The sequence below is a fragment of the Nycticebus coucang genome, chromosome 2 (genome assembly GCF_027406575.1).
Source record: "Nycticebus coucang isolate mNycCou1 chromosome 2, mNycCou1.pri, whole genome shotgun sequence".
Taxonomy (NCBI): domain Eukaryota; kingdom Metazoa; phylum Chordata; class Mammalia; order Primates; family Lorisidae; genus Nycticebus; species Nycticebus coucang.
Window position 1 is genome coordinate 60,517,089 of NC_069781.1, and position 19,344 is coordinate 60,536,432.

At 39.2% G+C, this 19,344-nt stretch overlaps 2 protein-coding genes across 2 annotated transcripts in view; one reads left to right on the top strand and one right to left on the bottom strand.

Annotated features, from left to right (window-relative positions):
• Window positions 1-19,344, bottom strand: part of ADAMTSL1 (ADAMTS like 1) — a 1,032,656-nt gene that overhangs the window by 810,870 nt on the left and 202,442 nt on the right. The gene's annotated exons all lie outside the window — the stretch shown is intronic.
• On the top strand, window positions 6,038-6,977 carry LOC128572119 (S-phase kinase-associated protein 1-like). Its single transcript, XM_053572055.1, has one exon. The coding sequence runs from the start codon at window positions 6,120-6,122 to the stop codon at window positions 6,609-6,611; it is 492 nt and encodes a 163-aa protein (XP_053428030.1). The 5' UTR covers window positions 6,038-6,119; the 3' UTR covers window positions 6,612-6,977.

The following is a 19,344-nucleotide window of genomic DNA, read 5'->3' on the forward strand; positions in this document are numbered from 1 at the left end:
CACCTTCCAAGACTTAGCCAGAATCAAGTGGAAATGTTGAATGGGCCCATATCAAGTTCGGAAATAGCATCAACCATACAAAACCTCCCTAAAAAGAAAAGCCCGGGACCAGATGGTTTCACATCTGAATTCTACCAAACCTTTAAAGAGGAATTAGCACCTATATTACTCAACCTGTTCCAAAAGGTAGAAAAAGAAGGAAAACTACCCAATGCGTTCTATGAAGCAAACATCACCCTGATCCCCAAACCAGGAAAAGACCCAACAAGAAAAGAAAATTATAGACCGATATCACTAATGAATATAGATGCAAAAATATTCAACAAGATCCTAACAAACAGAATCCAGCAACACATGAAACAAGACATCATGACATCATCATGACATCATGACCAAGTCAGTTTTATCCCAGGATCTCAAGGCTGGTTCAATATACGTAAATCTATAAATGTAATCTAGCACATAAACAAATTAAAAACAAAGACCATATGATTCTCTCAGTTGATGCAGAAAAAGCTTTTGATAATGTCCAGCATCTCTTTTTGATCAGAACACTTAAGAAAATCGGTATATAAGGGACATTTCTTAAACTGATAGAGACCATCTACAGCAAACCCACAGCCAAAATCATATTCAATGGAGTTAAATTGGAATCATTTCCACTCAGATCAGGAACCAGACAAGGCTGCCCATTGTCTCCATTGCTTTTTAACATTGTAATGGAAGTTTTAGCCACAGCAATTAGGGAAGAAAAGGCGATCAAGGGTATCCATATAGGGTCAGAAGAGATCAAACTTTCACTCTTCGCAGATGATATGATAGTATATCTGGAAAACACTAGGGACTCTACTACAAAACTCTTAGAAGTGGTCAAGGAATACAGCAGCATCTCAGGTTACAAAATCAACATTCATAAATCGGTAGCCTTTATATATACCTACAATAGTCAAGCTGAAAAAACAGTTAAGGACTCTATCCCATTCACAGTAGTGCCAAAGAAGATGAAATATTTGGGAATTTATCTAACAAAGGACGTGAAAGATCTCTATAAAGAGAACTATGAAACTCTAAGAAAAGAAATAGCTGAAAATATTAACAAATGGAAAAACATGCCATGCTCATGTCTGGGAAGAATCAACATTGTTAAAATGTCTATACTACCCAAAGCAATATATAATTTCAATGCAATCCCTATTAAAGCTCCACTGTCATACTTTAAAGATCTTGAAAAAACAATTCTTCGTTTTATATGGAATCAGAAAAAACCTCGAATAGCCAAGACATTACACAGAAATAAAAACAAAGCAGGAGGAATCACGCTACCAGACCTCAGACTATACTACAAATCAATACTGATCAAAACAGCATGGTATTGGCACAAAAACAGAGAAGTAGTTGTCTGGAACAGAATAGAGAACCAAGAGATGAATCCAGCTACTTACGGTTATTTAATCTTTGACAAGCCAATTAAAAACATTCAGTGGTGAAAAGATTCCCTATTTAACAAATGGTGCTGGGTGAACTGGCTGGCAACCTGTAGAAGACTGAAACTGGACCAACACCTTTCACCATTAACTAAGATAGAGTCTCACTGGATCAAAGATTTAAACTTAAGACATGAAACTATAAAAATACTAGAGGAGAGTGCAGGGAAAGCCCTTGAAGAAATCGGGATGGGAGAGTATTTTATGAGGAAGACCCACCCAGGCAATTGAAGCAGTTTCAAAAATACACTACTGGGACTTGATCAAACTAAAAAGCTTCTGCACAGCTAAGAACACAGTAAGTAAAGCAAGCAAACACCCCTCAGAATGGGAGAAGATATTTTCAGGTTATGTCTCTGACAAAGGTTTAATAACCAGAATCCACAGAGAACTCAAACGCATTAGCAAGAATAGAACAAGGGATCCCATCGCAGGCTGGGCAAGGGATTTGAAGAGAAACTTCTCTGAAGAAGACAGGCATGCGGCCTTCAGACATATGAAAAAATGCTCATCATCTTTAATCATTAGAGAAATGCAAATCAAACTACTTTGAGATACCATCTAACTCCAGTGAGACTAGCCTATATCACAAAATCCCAAGACCAGAGATGTTGGCACGGATGTGGAAAAAAGGGAACACTTTTGCACTGCTGGTGGGAATGCAAATTAATACATTCCTTTTGGAAAGAGATATGGAGAACACTTAGAGATCTAAAAATAGATCTGCCATTGAATCCTGTAATCCCTCTACTGGGCATATACCCAGAAGACCAAAAAGCACATCATAACAAAGATACTTGTACCAGAATGTTTATTGCAGCTCTATTCATAATTGCTAAGTCATGGAAGAAGCCCAAGTGCCCTTCAATCCACGAATGGATTAATAAATTGTGGTACATGTACACCATGGAATATTATGCAGCCTTAAAGAAAGATGGAGACTTTACCTCTTTCATGTTTACATGGATGGAGCTGGAACATATTCTTCTTAGTAAAGTATCTCAAGAATGGAAGAAAAACTACCCAATGTACTCAGCCCTACTATGAAACTAATTTAGGACCTTCACATTTAAGCTATAACCCAGTTACAACCTAAGAATAGGGGGTAGGGGGAAAGGGAGGGGAGGGAGGGGGGAGGTGGGTAGAGGGAAGGGGATTGGTGGGATTACACCAGCGGTGCATCTTACAAGGGTATATGTGAAACTTGGTAAACGGTCTGTGAAGCTAGTGAATGATGCCCCATGATCATATCAATGTACACAGCTATGATTTAATAAAAAAAATAAATAAAAAAATAAAAATCATCTCTCTGTATCATCTAGAATACATAAAGAACAATCAGAACAATAAAATAGCTACATAATGGATAAACTTTTGAATAGCCATTTTTCCAATAAGATACACAAGGGGCAAATATGCAGGTGAAAAGATGTTCAATGTCGACATTAGTCATTAGGAAATTGCAAATAAAAACCACAGTGAGATCAGGCTTCACATCCAGTAAAATAGCTAAAATAAAAAATGGAAGACAATAACAAGTCTTGGCAAGAATGTGGTGTAATTGGAACCTTCATACATTGCTAACGGAAATGCAAAATTGTGCAGTTTCCTGGGAAAATAATGTGTCTGTTTCTTAAGACGTTAAATGTGGAGTTTAATCGACACAGGAATTTCACAACTAGGTATGTGTACAAAAGAATTTACAAACTATGTCCACACCAAATTTTATACATAAATATTCAAAGAATCATTATTTAAAATAGTCAAAAAATAGAAACCACTCGTATGTCCATGAACTCATGAATAGATACACAATGTGGGATAGCCATACAATGTTATATTATCCAGCCATGGAAAAAAAGAATGAAGTAATGATTCATGGTGCAACATAGATGAACCTTGAAAATATTATTCTAAGTGGAAAGAACCAGACCCAAAAGGCCATGTATTATATGAAATGTCCAGAACAGGCAAACCCATAGATTCTGAAAATATGTTGGTGGTTTGCTGGGGGCTGGGGAAAAGGGGACACTGAAAATGGTGGCTAATATACAGGAATTCTTTTCAAGGTGATGAAAATTTTCTGAAGAATTTTAAGAATGGTAATGATCGGAAACACTACAGGCAAAATTAGTCTGATAGTGTAACAGTAGGAAAGGGTCACCAAGAAACTTGTTCCAGTTTCAGCATTTCTGTTTGCTTGGTAAAAATACATCAACATTGTGATTCCTTTCTCCTCAGAGCAAGAATCTTAGACACTTCTCTCTTGCATATGTTGTGTATATGGCATCCATACGCTGCCTCACGAATATTAGGAGAATGGGAGGAAAAGACTGATAGGGAATAAGTCAAAACATTAACAGACGTTATCTTTTAGTAGTTATTTTTTAACAAGGTTTCAAATAACTTTTATTTTCCCTATAGTTCTTGGTATTGCTTAAATTTTCTATAAGGTGTTTGTATTACTTTTATAATTGGAGAAAAATATTTTTTAATGGTTTAATAAGCTACAGGCTGCATAAATGCCTTTACTTCAAGGCTTCTCCTTTAGGGACTGACCCAGTAATAAAATTGTGGGTGGGTATTTCAATCCTAATGCCAACAAGACCAACAAAAATTCGTTGACACCACAAAAACAAATTAGCTGGAGTTTTTTGTCTGTACAACTGTCAGGGTACTTTAAACCATCTTGTAAAAATGGAATCATTTCAAACACATGGCTGAATTTTATACACAGCTTTCTCTTCATGTAGAATTGTCTGTATTTGTTTAAGGCGAGAGAAAAAGAAGGTCCCTGATGACATTTTGCAAATACCAGTTGATGATTTTCAAAACTATTTCTTTTTCCTAGAGCCAACTGTATCCTTTGGAAGTCTTTTACCATCTGCCATCAATAAAAACAAATCTTATCTTAGAACATGGTTTTTGAAATGTCATTGCAGTACTCCACCTACTTTCTTGTGAGGAAAAAAATAAATAAACAAAAGCTTTGATTTGGCTTCCACACTTTGGAGGGCCAGGCTGTATTTCTGCCTAGTGTCTGTGTAGGAAAGGGGCTAGGGCGGGGGCTGGGGAAGGGGATGGATTAAGAGATTCAGCAGCAAATATTTAATAGGTAATTTTGTTAGTTTTCTTCTATTATTAATTTTTAAAAAGTATTAAGATTTTATGACTAAACAAGTTTGAAATATAATCTGTACTGGTGCTCCTCAAACTTAACATGCATAGGCATTATCTGGGGACCTGGTTAAAATGTAGATTCTGATTCAGTAAATTTGGGCAGGACAAATATTCTAACGTGTGTGCTTTTGTGGGTATGCCCATATGTACAATGGTGTTCTACATACACAGACAAAAATTACAATGCTTAATGAAGACTACATGGTATTAGATCAAACTTTTGTCATTTTATTTTTAATTCAGGCTATTCTATGGCTATAGTCTCATTTATAAAAAGGAGATATAAATTCCTGCTTAAAACGCTAAATATGGCTCTGGTAGCCAGCCACCAAGATATACTCACACCTCCTCTAGTCCCCTCTCACATTGTACCAGGGATGGTGTGTTCAACTGAATTGAGCAAAACACATGGTAGGGCATTCTGAGATTAGGTCATAAAAGATGCTGTAGCTTTCATGTTGTGCCCTCTTGCACGCTTTCCTAGATCCCTCACTCTGGGCGAGGCCAACTGCCATGTTGAAAGCAGTGGGGAGGCCCACGTGGGGAGGAACTGAGGCCTCTGGTGGGCTGATCCTTCAGCCCAGTTAGGCTGTCAGATGACTGTAGCCTCAGCCTACATCTGTCACAAAGAGAGGGCCAGATTCAGAGCCACACAGCTAAGGTGCCCACAGGTTCTTGACCCTTGCAAGTTATGGGTTCATAAAAATGTGCTGTTTTAAGCTGGTAGGTTCTGGTATATTTGTATACATAGCAATAGATAGCAAAAGTATGAACAAAAATGTTTCATATGCACTGTGGCTATAAAGTTCATGTGCAATTTAAAATAGTGTGCAATTTTTATATATGTGTGTGTTCCACGGATTCATGGAAAATCAGTCTTGAGAGCTCATGAGATTTTTCTAATAGAATTTTTTGATCTCTCCCAGTTAAACGAACATGCCGCATAATGGACTAGGATGCTTAATTAATTGCTTTTTATCTCTGTTACACATAAAGCAGCACTGGTAAAGGGGAAGAGGTGAAGCCAGAGCCTGCTCACACACATCCTGACTCTACATACCCCTGGCAACGGCATCACTGCACACTCTCCCAATCTAAGAGCCCACGATAGATTCCTCTAGAAACAGAATAGTAATTAAAAGTAGTAGGAAGCAGCACTCCAACCCTCTCCTTAAATGTATCATGCTAATCAATCTCATGTTAGAGAGATTCAGAGAGGCAAGGCCTAATTCATGGGTAAAAGTCACATGACTAACCTGTATCCAAACAGCATCACAGTGACAATAACTGTTAATCATAATCAAAGCAACTTATATCATGTCTTCATTCATCACTACTTCAGACATTGCATTTAAATACCTGCTATATAGTGGCCTTGTCCTCTGCCTCTCGTCTTACTGTGTAGACGCTCCTCAGCTCTCGTCAGCCTCGGGCTGTCCTTTGAAACCGAACGCCATGCCTTCCATTAAGTTGCAGAGTTCTGATGGAGAGATATTTGAAGTTGATGTGGAAATTGCCAAACAGTCTGTGACTATCAAGACGATGTTGGAAGATTTGGGAATGGATGATGAAGGAGATAATGACCCAGTTCCTCTACCAAATGTTAATGCAGCAATATTAAAAAAGGTCATTCAGTGGTGCACCCACCACAAGGATGACCCTCCTCCTCCTGAGGATGATGAGAACAAAGAAAAGCGAACAGACGATATCCCTGTTTGGGACCAAGAATTCCTGAAAGTTGACCAAGGAACACTTTTTGAACTTATTCTGGCCGCAAACTACTTAGACATCAAAGGTTTGCTTGATGTTACGTGCAAGACTGTTGCCAATATGATCAAGGGGAAAACTCCTGAAGAGATTCGCAAGACCTTCAATATCAAAAATGACTTTACTGAAGAGGAGGAAGCCCAGGTACGCAAAGAGAACCAGTGGTGTGAAGAGAAGTGAAATGTGCCTGACACTGTAACACTGTAAGGATTATTTCAACTACTAGTTGCACTGCTCTGTTTATAATTGTTAATATTAGACAAACAGTAGACAAATGCAGCAGCAAATCCATTGTATTAGCAGAATACTGTCCTCATTGCATGTGTAGTTGGAGTACAGATTCCAAACCTATGGCTGACTTTCTTCTAGTAGATGGAAGTTTTTTTTTTCTTTGCTCTGAATAAAACTGATCTGTGGGTTCTCTGTAGAAAGTGGCATTTTGGGCTTTCCCTCTTTTTTGTAAAGTGATTTCTGCCTAGTTTATCGTCCGGTTAACTTTAGTGATCTTTTAAAAGTTGGCATTGTACATAAAACAACTTGCAAAAAGTTTTCTGAAATAGAATTAAAATACTATCTTAATTCATAAGTTGGAAGCCAGAGAAAGGCTATTTGAAGTAAATGTTCTGAATAGGGTTATTAGGATGCCTTCCAGACATGTACAGTCAAAGAGTACCACTGATAGTGAATGGCCTGCATATAGATGGGCTCCCTTAATTGGACCTGAGGGCTTTTCTTTTTTAATTTTCATTTCTTAGTGTTGAATATATTGCCTGGATTAGAGACTTAGTTACTATCCAGTTTGTGGAGAAATGTAACTGGACAATTTGTTAGCTTCTCCATTAAAAAAGACACTTAACCCAAAAATAAATAAATAAATAAATAAATAAATAAATACCTGCTATATTTAACTATTATTACTTTACAAGTCTAGGGACTGATTACGTGGAAACTATGTAATATTCATTATTTGCTCTTCATTAAGAAATAGAGCAAGCCAGCATGTTGGTTCATGCTTGTAAACCTAGCACTCTGGGAAGCCAACGTAGGTGGATCGCTTGAGCTCATGAGTTCGAGACCAGCCTAAGCAAGAGTGAGACCCCATTTCTACTAAAAAAAAAAAAAAAAAAGAAAGAAAAGAAAAGAAAAAGTCAAGCAAGAGGATCACTTGAACCCAAGAGTTTGAGGTTGTTGTGAGCTATGATGCCACAGCACTCTACCTACGGCAACAAAGAGAAACTCTGTGTCAAAAAAAGAAAAACTAGATCAATGATTTTCAACTGGTGTGCCACAGCACATGGCTGTGCCATGAGAGAATCTTAGGTGTGCTGTGAAAATTTGTAAATATAATTAAGTTATTTTCAAAAGAAGTTCAAAGCAAAGTATACTCTTATTTTTACTCTGCTTTTTGATCAACATAATGTAAGTATGCTGCAGAAGTTTAACTATAGATTGAAGCATGCTGTGAGATCGAAAAGGTTGAAAAACACCGAAATAGAGGGATTCTAGATAACCCAGGAATAATGCTACCTTTAAATCAACTGCAGTTTCAAATAAAGGCCTATGAGCTTAGAGGGGCTTATAAGTAATTGGCTCTACTCTGTGTTAAATCGACAGTGCAGATGACATTGCAGCTTTTTAAGTCCCACTAATTTTGATGGCTGAGCACAGGCAGATAAAATTGTCCCCTCTGCATTTTGTGATTTTAACACTTGGCCATGCTGTTTCTATTTATCATTGTTTTCTGCCTCTTGGTTCCAAAGTGTTCTCCCTCTCCCCCATTAAAGGTGAGCTCAGAGTGACCACGGGTTGGCCCCCTGCTCTCAACATACCAATCAGGGCGTGGGTACAGAGCAAGCACTTTCATTTAGGGATGTTCCTAACAACAGGACCGAGTCCAGCTGCCATGTGTTGCCTAAACTGAACATTCAAACAAGGCGGAAAACACTAGCCCTGTGTCCTTGGATACTGGTAGCTTCAAGGACTGTTTATGGCTCAGCATCTTAACTCAAAATAGAAAGAGATTTCACACTGGTCCTCTATTTCCAGGACATACCTCCTTGGGCCTGGTTGGAATCCTGGTGCAGCAACTCTGATCTTTCAGAAGAATCACCGTGTGCACCAGTATTGTTGCCCATTGTCTTCATTTCTGTATAGCAACAATCGCTCTTCTTAATTTTAATCAAGATACAAATGATACTTTTTCACTGTGAGAATAGAAAGAATTGACAAAATTCATGAAGTAATAGCAAATTTGGTCTTATCTGCCAGACACTTCCATAAGAGTTTATTTTGAGCTTTAGATAACCATATATTCATGATGGATTTTAATTGCAATGGCAAATATTATCTTTATGGCAATGCTGTACACAGGCATATGGAAAGGAAGTTTAAAGTTCAAATGATAAGCAAAACATACGGTTATTACAAATTTATAACACTCCTGTGGCCAACCATGGGAAAATGAAGAAGCGTGGTAGCCAAGGATGGTTTTATTATAGAGGTCCAATTTAACATACATTTTAAAATTCATTTTGTATTTGTTTACTCAAAAATATTCATTGATTATCTACTACATGTTAGACATTATTTTAGATACTTATGACATTTCAGTGAACAATACAGACCCTGAAGAATTATACTTTCTAGTCAGGAAAGAAAGATACTAAATAATAAAAGTAATAAGTAAATTCTATCATTTGTTAGGTGACAAGTGCCATGAGAAAAGAAAATGGGGAGGATTTGGGGAATCCATTTAAAAATCAGATGGTCAAAGGAGCCTCATTAACAAAGTGACAATTCAACTAAGATTCAAAGAAGATTGAGGGGATTTATCTTGGGGATATTTGGAGGAAGGGCTTTCCAATTAGTGGAAACAATTAATGTTAAGGGCTCCAAGGTAGGAGTGTGCTGTGTGGATGAGAAACAGGACTGGGCCAGCGAGCCTGGACCAGAGAGGAGAGAGTGAAGGGAGTGGGAGAAGGGGACTGGAGGCCAGATGATGTCAGACCCTGGCAGTCGTTCAGAGGACTCTGACCTTAACTCTGAAAGGGGGACCGGCTACAGAGATTTTCGCAGAGTAAGGATGTTGGCTGAACTTGCATTTTTACTGAATTGCTTCAACTGCTTTTGAAGGGCAAAATAATAAGCACAGAGGCTATCACAGCCATCGGAGAAGAGGGAGATGGTGGTTCAAAGCAGGTGGTCACATGAAATAGAATGAAGACCGATTGAATTCTCGACATATTCTGAAGGTACAGACAGGATTCACTGCTGACTTGGATGAGGTATATGAGAAAATAAAAGAAGTCAAATGCTTCAAAGGTTTAGGCTTTAACAGTTTAAAAGATGGGGTTTCCTCACAGGCCGCGATGGCTCACGCCTGTGATCCTCGCACTCTGGGAGGCGGAGATGGGACAGATTGCTCCATCAGGAGTTCGAGCTCAGCCTGAGCAAAAGCGAGACCATGTCTCTACTAAAAATAGAAAAAATTAGCCAAGCACTGTGGTTGACATCCGTAATCCCAGCTACTCAGGAGGCTGAGGCAAGAAGATCACTTGAGCCCAAGAGTTTGAGGTTGCTGTGATCTACGATGATGCCATGGCACTCAACCCCAGGGCAACAGAGTGAGACTCTGGATCCAAAAAAAAAAGAATAGGGATTCTTTGATTAAAACAGGTAAGGGTACAAGTAGGAAGATGGCCAGACATTCAAATGAAAGATGTTAGAAATCTAAGTAGAGATGGCAAAAAGGCAATTGGATACCAGCATTTGTGGACAGGAGGCTGGACTGGAGATACGGCATTTTAATAAAAATGGCCTGTTCTTACCTGATAAGACATCTACTATTCTACTATGTAAAGTGCAAGCCCCTCCTCAATGAGCTCTGAGACTCATGAGGAAATTACTGTTAGCAGAAAAAGAATTAATGGGGAGAGAGACTTCATAACACAGTGGAAAGAACATAATTCCCAAGCAACATGTCAATCTGACAGACAGATACATGTGCAAAACGAAAATCCTGTAACCAAGAGCTCTTACATCAGAAACACAAATCTTGATCAGGATAATCAATATAACTTCTGCAAATGGAAGGATTATGTTCTTAAAGATGTGTGTTTGAAAAGCAGAGTCCTATGTGAAAGCCATTTACATGTTTTCCCCCTGCTTTCTGCTTCTAACCATTTCTTGAAGCTGTTGACTCTCTAAGACAATCTTCTCCAACTATGTAGTCCATTAACTGTCTATAAATGTCACTGTTCATAGTAGATATTTACAATCTATCACCTGTGCTGGAGACAAGACTTCAACCGTGCCAAGTGACACACCAATGCCACACCACGTGACTAAGGCCGTATCTCTGCTTCCTGTATCAGTGCTGGCATGACCAGGTACACGGTTATCTCCACAACAGCAGAGAACAGTTTCATAAGGCACAACTTAGTAAAATTGGAATGAAGCAGCAGCTCCCAAGTGAGAAAGACTAAACTCTTGAGAGGAAACACCATTTCCTTTGCTTTCCTTTATGGGAGGCAGCATGTTTGGTGGCTAATGCCTCCCTGAACTCTGGAGCCAGACTCCCCTAGGTTTCAATTCCAGCTCAGTACCAGCTGTGTGAGCAAATGACATAATCTTTCTGTGCCTCACCATCTGTCTGTAAAATGAAGATAACCACAGCATCTATCTCATAAGGGTTGTCAAGAATATGAAGTGAATTAATATTCACAGAGTCATTAGAAAAGTGCCTGGGACACACTAAATTCTGTAGATCAGTGGTTCTCAGCCTTCCTAAGGCCGCGACCCTCTCATAGAGTTCCTCATGTTGTGGTGACCCCCAACCATATGGGGGTCTGTACATGAGGAACTGTATTAGAGGGTCGCGGCCTTAGGAAGGTTGAGAACCACTGAGTACATGTATTTGGTAAATAAATAAGACACTGATTTTTCTCTTAAAATGTACCTCCTTTTGCTTGCCCCTGCCATTGGTGCATGTTTTTCAATGTTTTATAGCTTTTTAGAAATTGCTGGCAGCAGTTAAATATTTTTGAGTTTTATTCCCATAATTGTAGACTTGTTTCTCTCTAAAGCTCATCTCTGAGGTAGTTTCTGAAACATGCCAGGTCCCCCTGCCTGCCTTCCTGCCTGCCTTCCAGAAATTGCCTGCAGCATGCCTGGTAGAGTTCCAAGTCCTTCACAGTCAGCCAAGGAAGGTTTAGTGTTATTTTTCATCACCTTGACGTCAGTGAGAAATATCACTAAATTAATGCAAAAAAGATGTTCAATAGGATTTCATGAATAGCACAAAGCCCACTGCAAATACAGGATTGTCTGTGATGTTTTGAATTGATGGAAATCTGTCTAGGGATTTCCAGCAATTCATAAACCAATTTCAGCTGACCGATTTAAAGCTTTGTTTTTTTAAAACCTGGCAAATTAGAATGAAAGTAGACTCCCTTCCAGGCAAACACCCTGAATTGATTCAATTATCATTGACAACTAATGAATTCACTTACAGGTATCAGCATAAATTCCCTCATAGAGAAAGTTGACCACAGTGGCTTATGTACGAATACTCTTGTCTTACCTCAAAACATGACCAAGGAAAGAATTTTCTCCACCTCATTAGGTCTGCCCACGCTGATTTCTAACTCCCACAGTCCCTGTAGCCCTCACCAGTGTCTCTGGACATGCTTTTTCCTGCATGTGCAAAAGTCATTCCACAAAAGTCATTCCACTTGTACTCTAAGCTTGAGAACTTTCTCCCACGTTTCTTGCAGGCTGCCAATATTCATCAGCAAGGGATTTAATATGAATCTTCTTCTTCTTTTTTTTTTTTTTTGTATTCTTGATATTTTCAACTTCAGAGTCTGATGTAACACTTTTATTACTTCATATATGAGCAAGATCAAAAGCAAAGCATTTGAATCTGAAAAATGATATTGAAGAAAATTGTGGGTCTTGAACATAATTTTCAAGAAAATTCTTTACAGGGGAATCTTTCATTTTAATATTTTACTGTGCTTTTCACTCAGATTTTCCCTGGCTTCCCTCCTTTCTTCTGTTTAGCAGTTGGGATGCCTAAGTTCTGTCCATTCTGATGTCACAGCACACACCTAAAAGCCTCTGATGAGTCTTGTTTTAAATTTCTCCAATAATACCTGCAGCACAATCTTGACAGATCAAACTCACTCTCTGGAATGAGCTCCTCCAGTTTGATTAAGCTGTTTGGTTTGTCTTGCTCTGTCTCTTGCTGGGTCTCTCCTGATCCTGGGAGACTGTTCTGAGTTGAATGCCCAAGCCCTGTCATTTCACTAAAACCACTGTTACTGATGATTTCTTTCAACAAGAAATCCAGTGAATAACTTTAGCTGTCCTGTTCCTTGGTGTCTCTGGGGCATGTGACCCAAGTAAAGCCCTCTCCTCTTTGACCCCTAAGATTCTACTTTTTCCCTTCATACTTCTCTTACCTCGTTAGATGCTTTTCAGGGGTCTTCAGCTATCTCAAGCTCCCATTCCATTCTCTGCAGTTTTATTTCTCTGCTCATTCAATGGAGCAATCCCAAATTTACCATCCACTAGCTATGTGACTTTGCGAAAGTTATTAACTTTCTTTGTGCTTCATTTTCCCTCATCTGTAAAGTGGAACCACAGTTACCCAGCTTGTAAGATACTGAGTTAGATACTGAGTTAATGTTTGCTATCTTTTTTTGGTTTTGTTTTGTTGTTGTTGCAGTTTTTGGTCAGAGCCAGGTTTGAACCCACCATCTCTGGTATATGGGGCCAGCACCCTACTCCTTGAGCCACAGGCACCACCCATGTTTGCTATCTTAATAGGTAGATTTTCTTAATACTTTAATATTAGTATACTTAATAGTTCAATAGAGGTTATATTTATAAATACTCAGAACAGTGAGTAAGCCTAGAGTAAGCACTATTTACATATTTTTTCCATTAACTCCCAGGGCTAATAATAAAAAAAAAAGAACTCACATGCCAATGACAGATCTACATTCCAACCAAAGACCTTTTTAGATCCCACATATCCTCAAGCCAGCTGCTCCTCTGGTACCTTGAGATCGAGCAGCCCTCAGATCTCAGACAGACTGTGTTCCTGTCTGCTCTAACTCAAGAATTGGAACACCCAGTTGACTATTTCTTCTGCTTCAACCTACACATCTCACCAACTCATTAATTCTCTTTCCTACACATATCTGTAGGTTAACCATTTTCCAGTTTTGTCCAGCCTCATAGATCCTTCTTACTGCTGTATTCTCTTTCTAAGATGTAGTCAGATATTTCCCCCAATGAAGATCTTTCCATTATGTCCCCACCACAACCACTACTACTGTCCTTAGTCAGTGAGAACCCAAAAACCTTAGTGTGGCCTATCACATCTTCCTGCTTGGCCAACTAATTGCTCTTCATCTCTGTTTTAACAACTACCTCTTCCCTGCTTTTTGCAATCCAATCATATCTGAATGACTACTTCCCTGAGTATACCATACTTACTCAGAACTCAACCTTAGCATATACTAGCCCACTCCTAATCCCCACAGACCTCTAGCTAACTCTTTATCCTCTTCAAGTCAGTTGAAGGGAACAGTCCTAGACTAGACATCAGACCTCCTGGGATTTAGTATCAGCTCCACCATTACTGACGGGCTATATAACTGTAAGCCACGTGCTAGTGACTGTATCCTTTTAATCCTGTTTTCCCTCTGACAAAAACATTCATTCATTCGACAAACACAGCTGAACCCCTGTGAAGTTGACCTCCCAAGGGACTGGAACACCCTGGTCAAAATACAGAGGAGGTCAACTTAAGGAACTAGACCTACTATACTCATATATATATATGTGTGGTTCATGTCCAGTCTACGAAAATTAAGTCAACTAAAGGAAGTGGTCATTGTAGGTAGCTGGTCAGCTATGGAGGTTCTACTGTATGCATTAAGCCCTGATAGGCCATACTCTGCTATAGGTTCTAGGGACACAGCAGGGAATAGATGGTATTTGCCTTCACAAGGTTTATACTATAGAGGAGGATATTGACCTTGAGTTAGTAATTCCTCACAAATCCCTACCAAATAGAGTAACAACTGTGTGTTGGACAACTGTCCCCTTCTACTACTATACATGCTTCTATTACAGCTCATATCACTAAATTACAACGACTGGTCTTCTGGGTGCTTTATCTTAGATTTCTCTGCAAAGGAAACAGTAAGACAGGACCTTGGGTGTAGGCCTTTTTGAGGGGATGATCTCCAGAAGCACTGAGAAGGAAAAGTGAGGTAAGACAGGGAAGAAACTCAGGGAAGGATGTGTTCATGAGCAGATGCCTGTCACAGGCAACTGGCTCTCAGTCTCCCTAAAATCTTTCTGAGAAACTGGGAAGAATATGCCTCAATATTATCACGCCAGAGGGGATGGGGACTAAAGTACATCATTCTGTGAAGGGAGCATGGCCCCTTGAGGTTATTAACTCCATTGCACTCCCAGGCTGCACTTGCACACAGCCACACTGCAAATGAACTCAGGTGGACCCAGGTTAGAATAGGCAGGGCCTCAGTGACATCTGCTTCATGGCCAGTTCCCCTGCCAGCCTGAGTACTGTGAGAAGTGTATGTTAGCCATCTTCCTGCTCATGGGACTTGGCACCAGAGCTCCTGGGGCCAAGCAGATACTTCATTCTGAATGAGTGGACAAACCTCCACTGAACCAACATGGTGAAATTAACACTGGGCATAGGTTCCTAATCTTTTGTAATACTAGAGGTTAAGAGGGCACAGGACAGAGGGTACTTGTTAGGGAAATGTTTTATGTTTTTTGTTTTTGTGAAATACCAAATATAAAACTCACTTTTGTAAAACGAATAAAAGGTGATTTATTTATTTTTAAATATTGATCACAGTTGAAAAGATGCATGGTCCTGACAGTACTGATGGTGCAGGTTCATCAGTGAGGACAGGAAAGGACAGCAGGGAAACAGTCAGCTGCTGACTTTCCTTGGATCAAACCCTGAACCTGACCCTGACCCACAACTTCTTTCTTTATCCAGGCTGTATTCAACGGTAAGGGCCCCAGATGTACAAGACTGCCTGTAGAGAATGATGCTAAATTTTATGTCGGTCAGTCTAAAATGAACTCCAAAATTTCTTGTTTAGATTTTTAACTCAAACTCGAAATTTCAGGAGTAAATATTTGTTGACAATAATGGCGATTGGCTTTTATACAGTTTGTTTTTTTGGCAGAAAATGACTTCCCATTTCATAGGTACCTAAAATAAGCACATAAAATGGTTAAAAAGGCTTCTTGGACATCAAATAACTCATACTAAACATCCTGATGAGTTAAGTGTAAATAAATGAGAAACACATGGATAACATTTTCCTTAAATACATAAAGTTTTAGACATTAAGTGAAAAAGAGACTTACAAAACGCATCTGGGGTTTTGCCCACTGCAAAAGTTATTTTTAGTTTTGGATATTAAAACAAATTGCAATTCAATCTGTCCAGCTTCAGTATAAACTCTTGATTTATAAAATAATGATTGTCATATAAAGATTGGGAAGATAGTATAGACAGATAGGAGAACTTAGCCTTGACCCACAGTAGAGAAAATTCTGCAATCTCATTTAGAAGCAAAAGGTCAATTTCCTCGCTGTTATTTTTAGCAAGGGAAGCTTAAAGAAACATATTTATCTACTTTACTCTGAAGAATGATCGCATGGAAAGAGCATCACTTTAGAGATCAAGATTGTTGCTACCTTTTTCACATCAACTAAAACCAGATCATAGCTTAGAGGTAGATGTGAGGGATATTGGCTTCACTTAAGTTCGTTAAATAAAGTTGAACAGAAACTAAGTTTAATCCTCTCGCCACCCAAAATCAACTGATACCTATTATAGCAAGGGTGGTTTGCTTAACTCATACTGTTCATGGGGGAGGAAGCAGTTTATTTTTGCTCCTCAACTATCATCTACAGATGGGCATAGCAAAATGAGATCAAAAAAGAAGCTGGCCTTGGGACCTCACTAAGAACTTTCTGCGACATTTAGTCATGTTTCCTAGCAAACATATAGGGCCTATTTCTACTTAGTTTAGAAGGTCTTCTATGCCTGAGCTAAATCTCTGTAGACTCCATGAATAGGAGGGCAGCTGCAGAAGTTTTATCACGCAAGTAGTTCTCCCAGAAAAGACACACAGTGAATGATTGGCTTAAATTTGTATTCTTCAAGGCTTTGGCCTAGGACATCCCACTTGGGATTGTGCATTTTTCAAAGGGTAGTGCAAAGGGGGGTCGGGGGGGGGTCACAGGTAATTATATTTAGCCTTCATCCCTTCAACTGAGGATGTTATTATCAGCCCTAGATTCAGGTAGCCTGAATTCTCAGAGATTCTCTAAATCTCCCTCATCCTACAATCTCCCCACCTGTGGTATGATCAGGGCTACAGTTCGCAGAACTAGTTTATTCTTGAGGATTCTCTGACTGTCCAAGAATCAGCATGAACTGAATAGAAGATCACAGATCAGCCCTGAGATGCTGGACAGCTGAGAACCAGACTCTCCATAGGCACCTTCTCCCAGATCCGGGTAAGAAACAACAAATGCTTATGGGGAAAATCTTCAGAGAGATGGAGCCCTCAGGTACTCCCAAGGAGAATTTAATTCAAGATAACTGAAAGTAGTCTTTAGGGAAACAAAAAAGCAAAAAATTAATGAACCAAGAAGGAAGCATAAAAATTTCAGTGCTCCTCATCTTCCTGGAGTGGTCAGGCATAGGCTGGAGTGTGACCTGGCCTCACTTGCCTATAGTCCTCGTTCTCTTGTCTGGACCACTCTCTGCTCCTTTCCTATCCAGATTCATTTGCACAGACTAGATAAAGATGATACTGCTCGTGCAAGAAAATCCGGATCAGTCTATCACTCTGTCTGCTCTCTTTGGTTTGACGGGCAGGGGCTGTGGCAGCAGGGCATGCCCACGAAATGTTGGAGAACTCTGGGCACTGCACAAGTGCAAGAGTGCTGCCACACTGCCCAAAGCCAAGACTTCTAAGGGACACGGGGCTTAAGTGCCCATGAATTAGGCCACATATTTTAGGTAAAGGGGATCTAAAAGACTACCCAGTATAAACTCCAGGTGCACATTTTACTGTTATTATCATGAATCTATTTGTCCCAGGGACTCTAAGTTCTGGAACAAGTATTTCCTTTTTGTTACTTTTGGATTTTATGAACACGCTCAAAAGACCACCTGGCCACGCCTTAAATTTGCCCTCAGGAAGAAGGAAACACCTGAGTTCTAAACTGAAGTTGGATGACAGAAGGAGGGAATGTGATTCATTGTGTGGAGCACTTAATATCCTGCAGAATGTCCCCAGACTGGCCAAGCACATGACACAAGACAGCCCTACAGTTGGCTGTGTCTCAAGTCAGCTGCACAGGCTAATGGGTGGGGAACCTGCAGCATTCTGATTTTAAGATGGTCCTTTTTTAAGCACCAAAGGGGCAAGAAAAGCTTCATCTTTCTCTGCTGAATCCTTTTAGTTAAGGGATCTGTTCCGTGAAGTTTGGATGCATTTGAGGGGTCTCAACTGGGGATATGGAGGGTCACAGGTGGCCTGGAGGCCGCAGGTTCCCCACCCTTCAGCAGCAGGATCAAAAGATTTTAATGAGAATTTATTTCCTCCAATGAACGATAAATTAGGTGAAGAATATAAATTTGTCAAAAAAAAAAAAGTGTTGGTTTCGGCAAGTTCTAAACTTCTGAGGTCTACTTATGCATTTGAGAAGAATTTTTCATGATACTGTCTCTGAAGTCATTCTATAAAATTACTGGTGAACTGTGAAAAGACTTCAGGAGGAATGCCTATCAATCCATTACGGCCCCAAACTTTTAATAATTCTCTGCCAACATCAGGGGCAACAGTAAAATGTACCTCCCTCCCTGCCTTGCACACAATGCTTTATTAGGTAATGGCTGGTAAATTAAATTGCAATGTGTATTCTGTCATTTTTATTTCAATACTGAAAAGAGTTTCACTTCAAAGAGAAAAATAATTACACACTGAAAAAAGAAAAAAATAAAATAAAAACTAGCTAACCCTTTCATCCAAAGTCCATGACAGAGGATAGTAAATGATTTAACCACTAATTAATTTTTACTTAATGTTCAAAGGTAAAATGAAAAAAGCTTTAAATATCACCTTCAGTATTGAGGATGCAATGTTGTCTAAGAAGTTTGAACAAAATTCCTGGGGGGGGTGATTTAACCCCTTTTATATTTTATTATTTAAATTTTTTTATTATTAAATCATAGCTGTGTACATTAATGCGATCATGGGGCACCATACACTGGTTTTATAGACCGTTTGACACATTTTCATCACACTGGTTAACATAGCCTTCCTGGCATTTTCTTAGTTATTGTGTAAGACATTTATATTCTACATTTACTCAGTTTCACATGTACCCTTGTAAGATGCACCGTAGGTGTGGTCCCACCAATTACCCTCCCCCTCCGCTCATCCTCCCCCCACCCCTCTTTTATATTTTGACATTCTCTATAATCAGATCTCCAAAACCTTTAAGATCATGATTCTCAAAACGCTTGCCTTTATGAGTTCATATGAATATTTTTAGCAATATATTGACAGATCTCCTTTACCATTTTGCCCAATTCCTGGGCTTTGCAGGAATGTAAATGCCACAATTTTTTTTTTTTTTTCTGCAGAAGAATCTTTCACTCTAGAAAGACTATGCTGTAGTCTAAGACCTGTGTTCTTTAAGGGGGCAAGAGATGATTGCAAGAGGGACTTTACCTAACAATTGCAACCAGTGTAACCTGGCATATTGTACCCTCAATGAATCCCCAACAATAAAAAAGAAAAAAAAAAAAAACTTCTTTAAATAA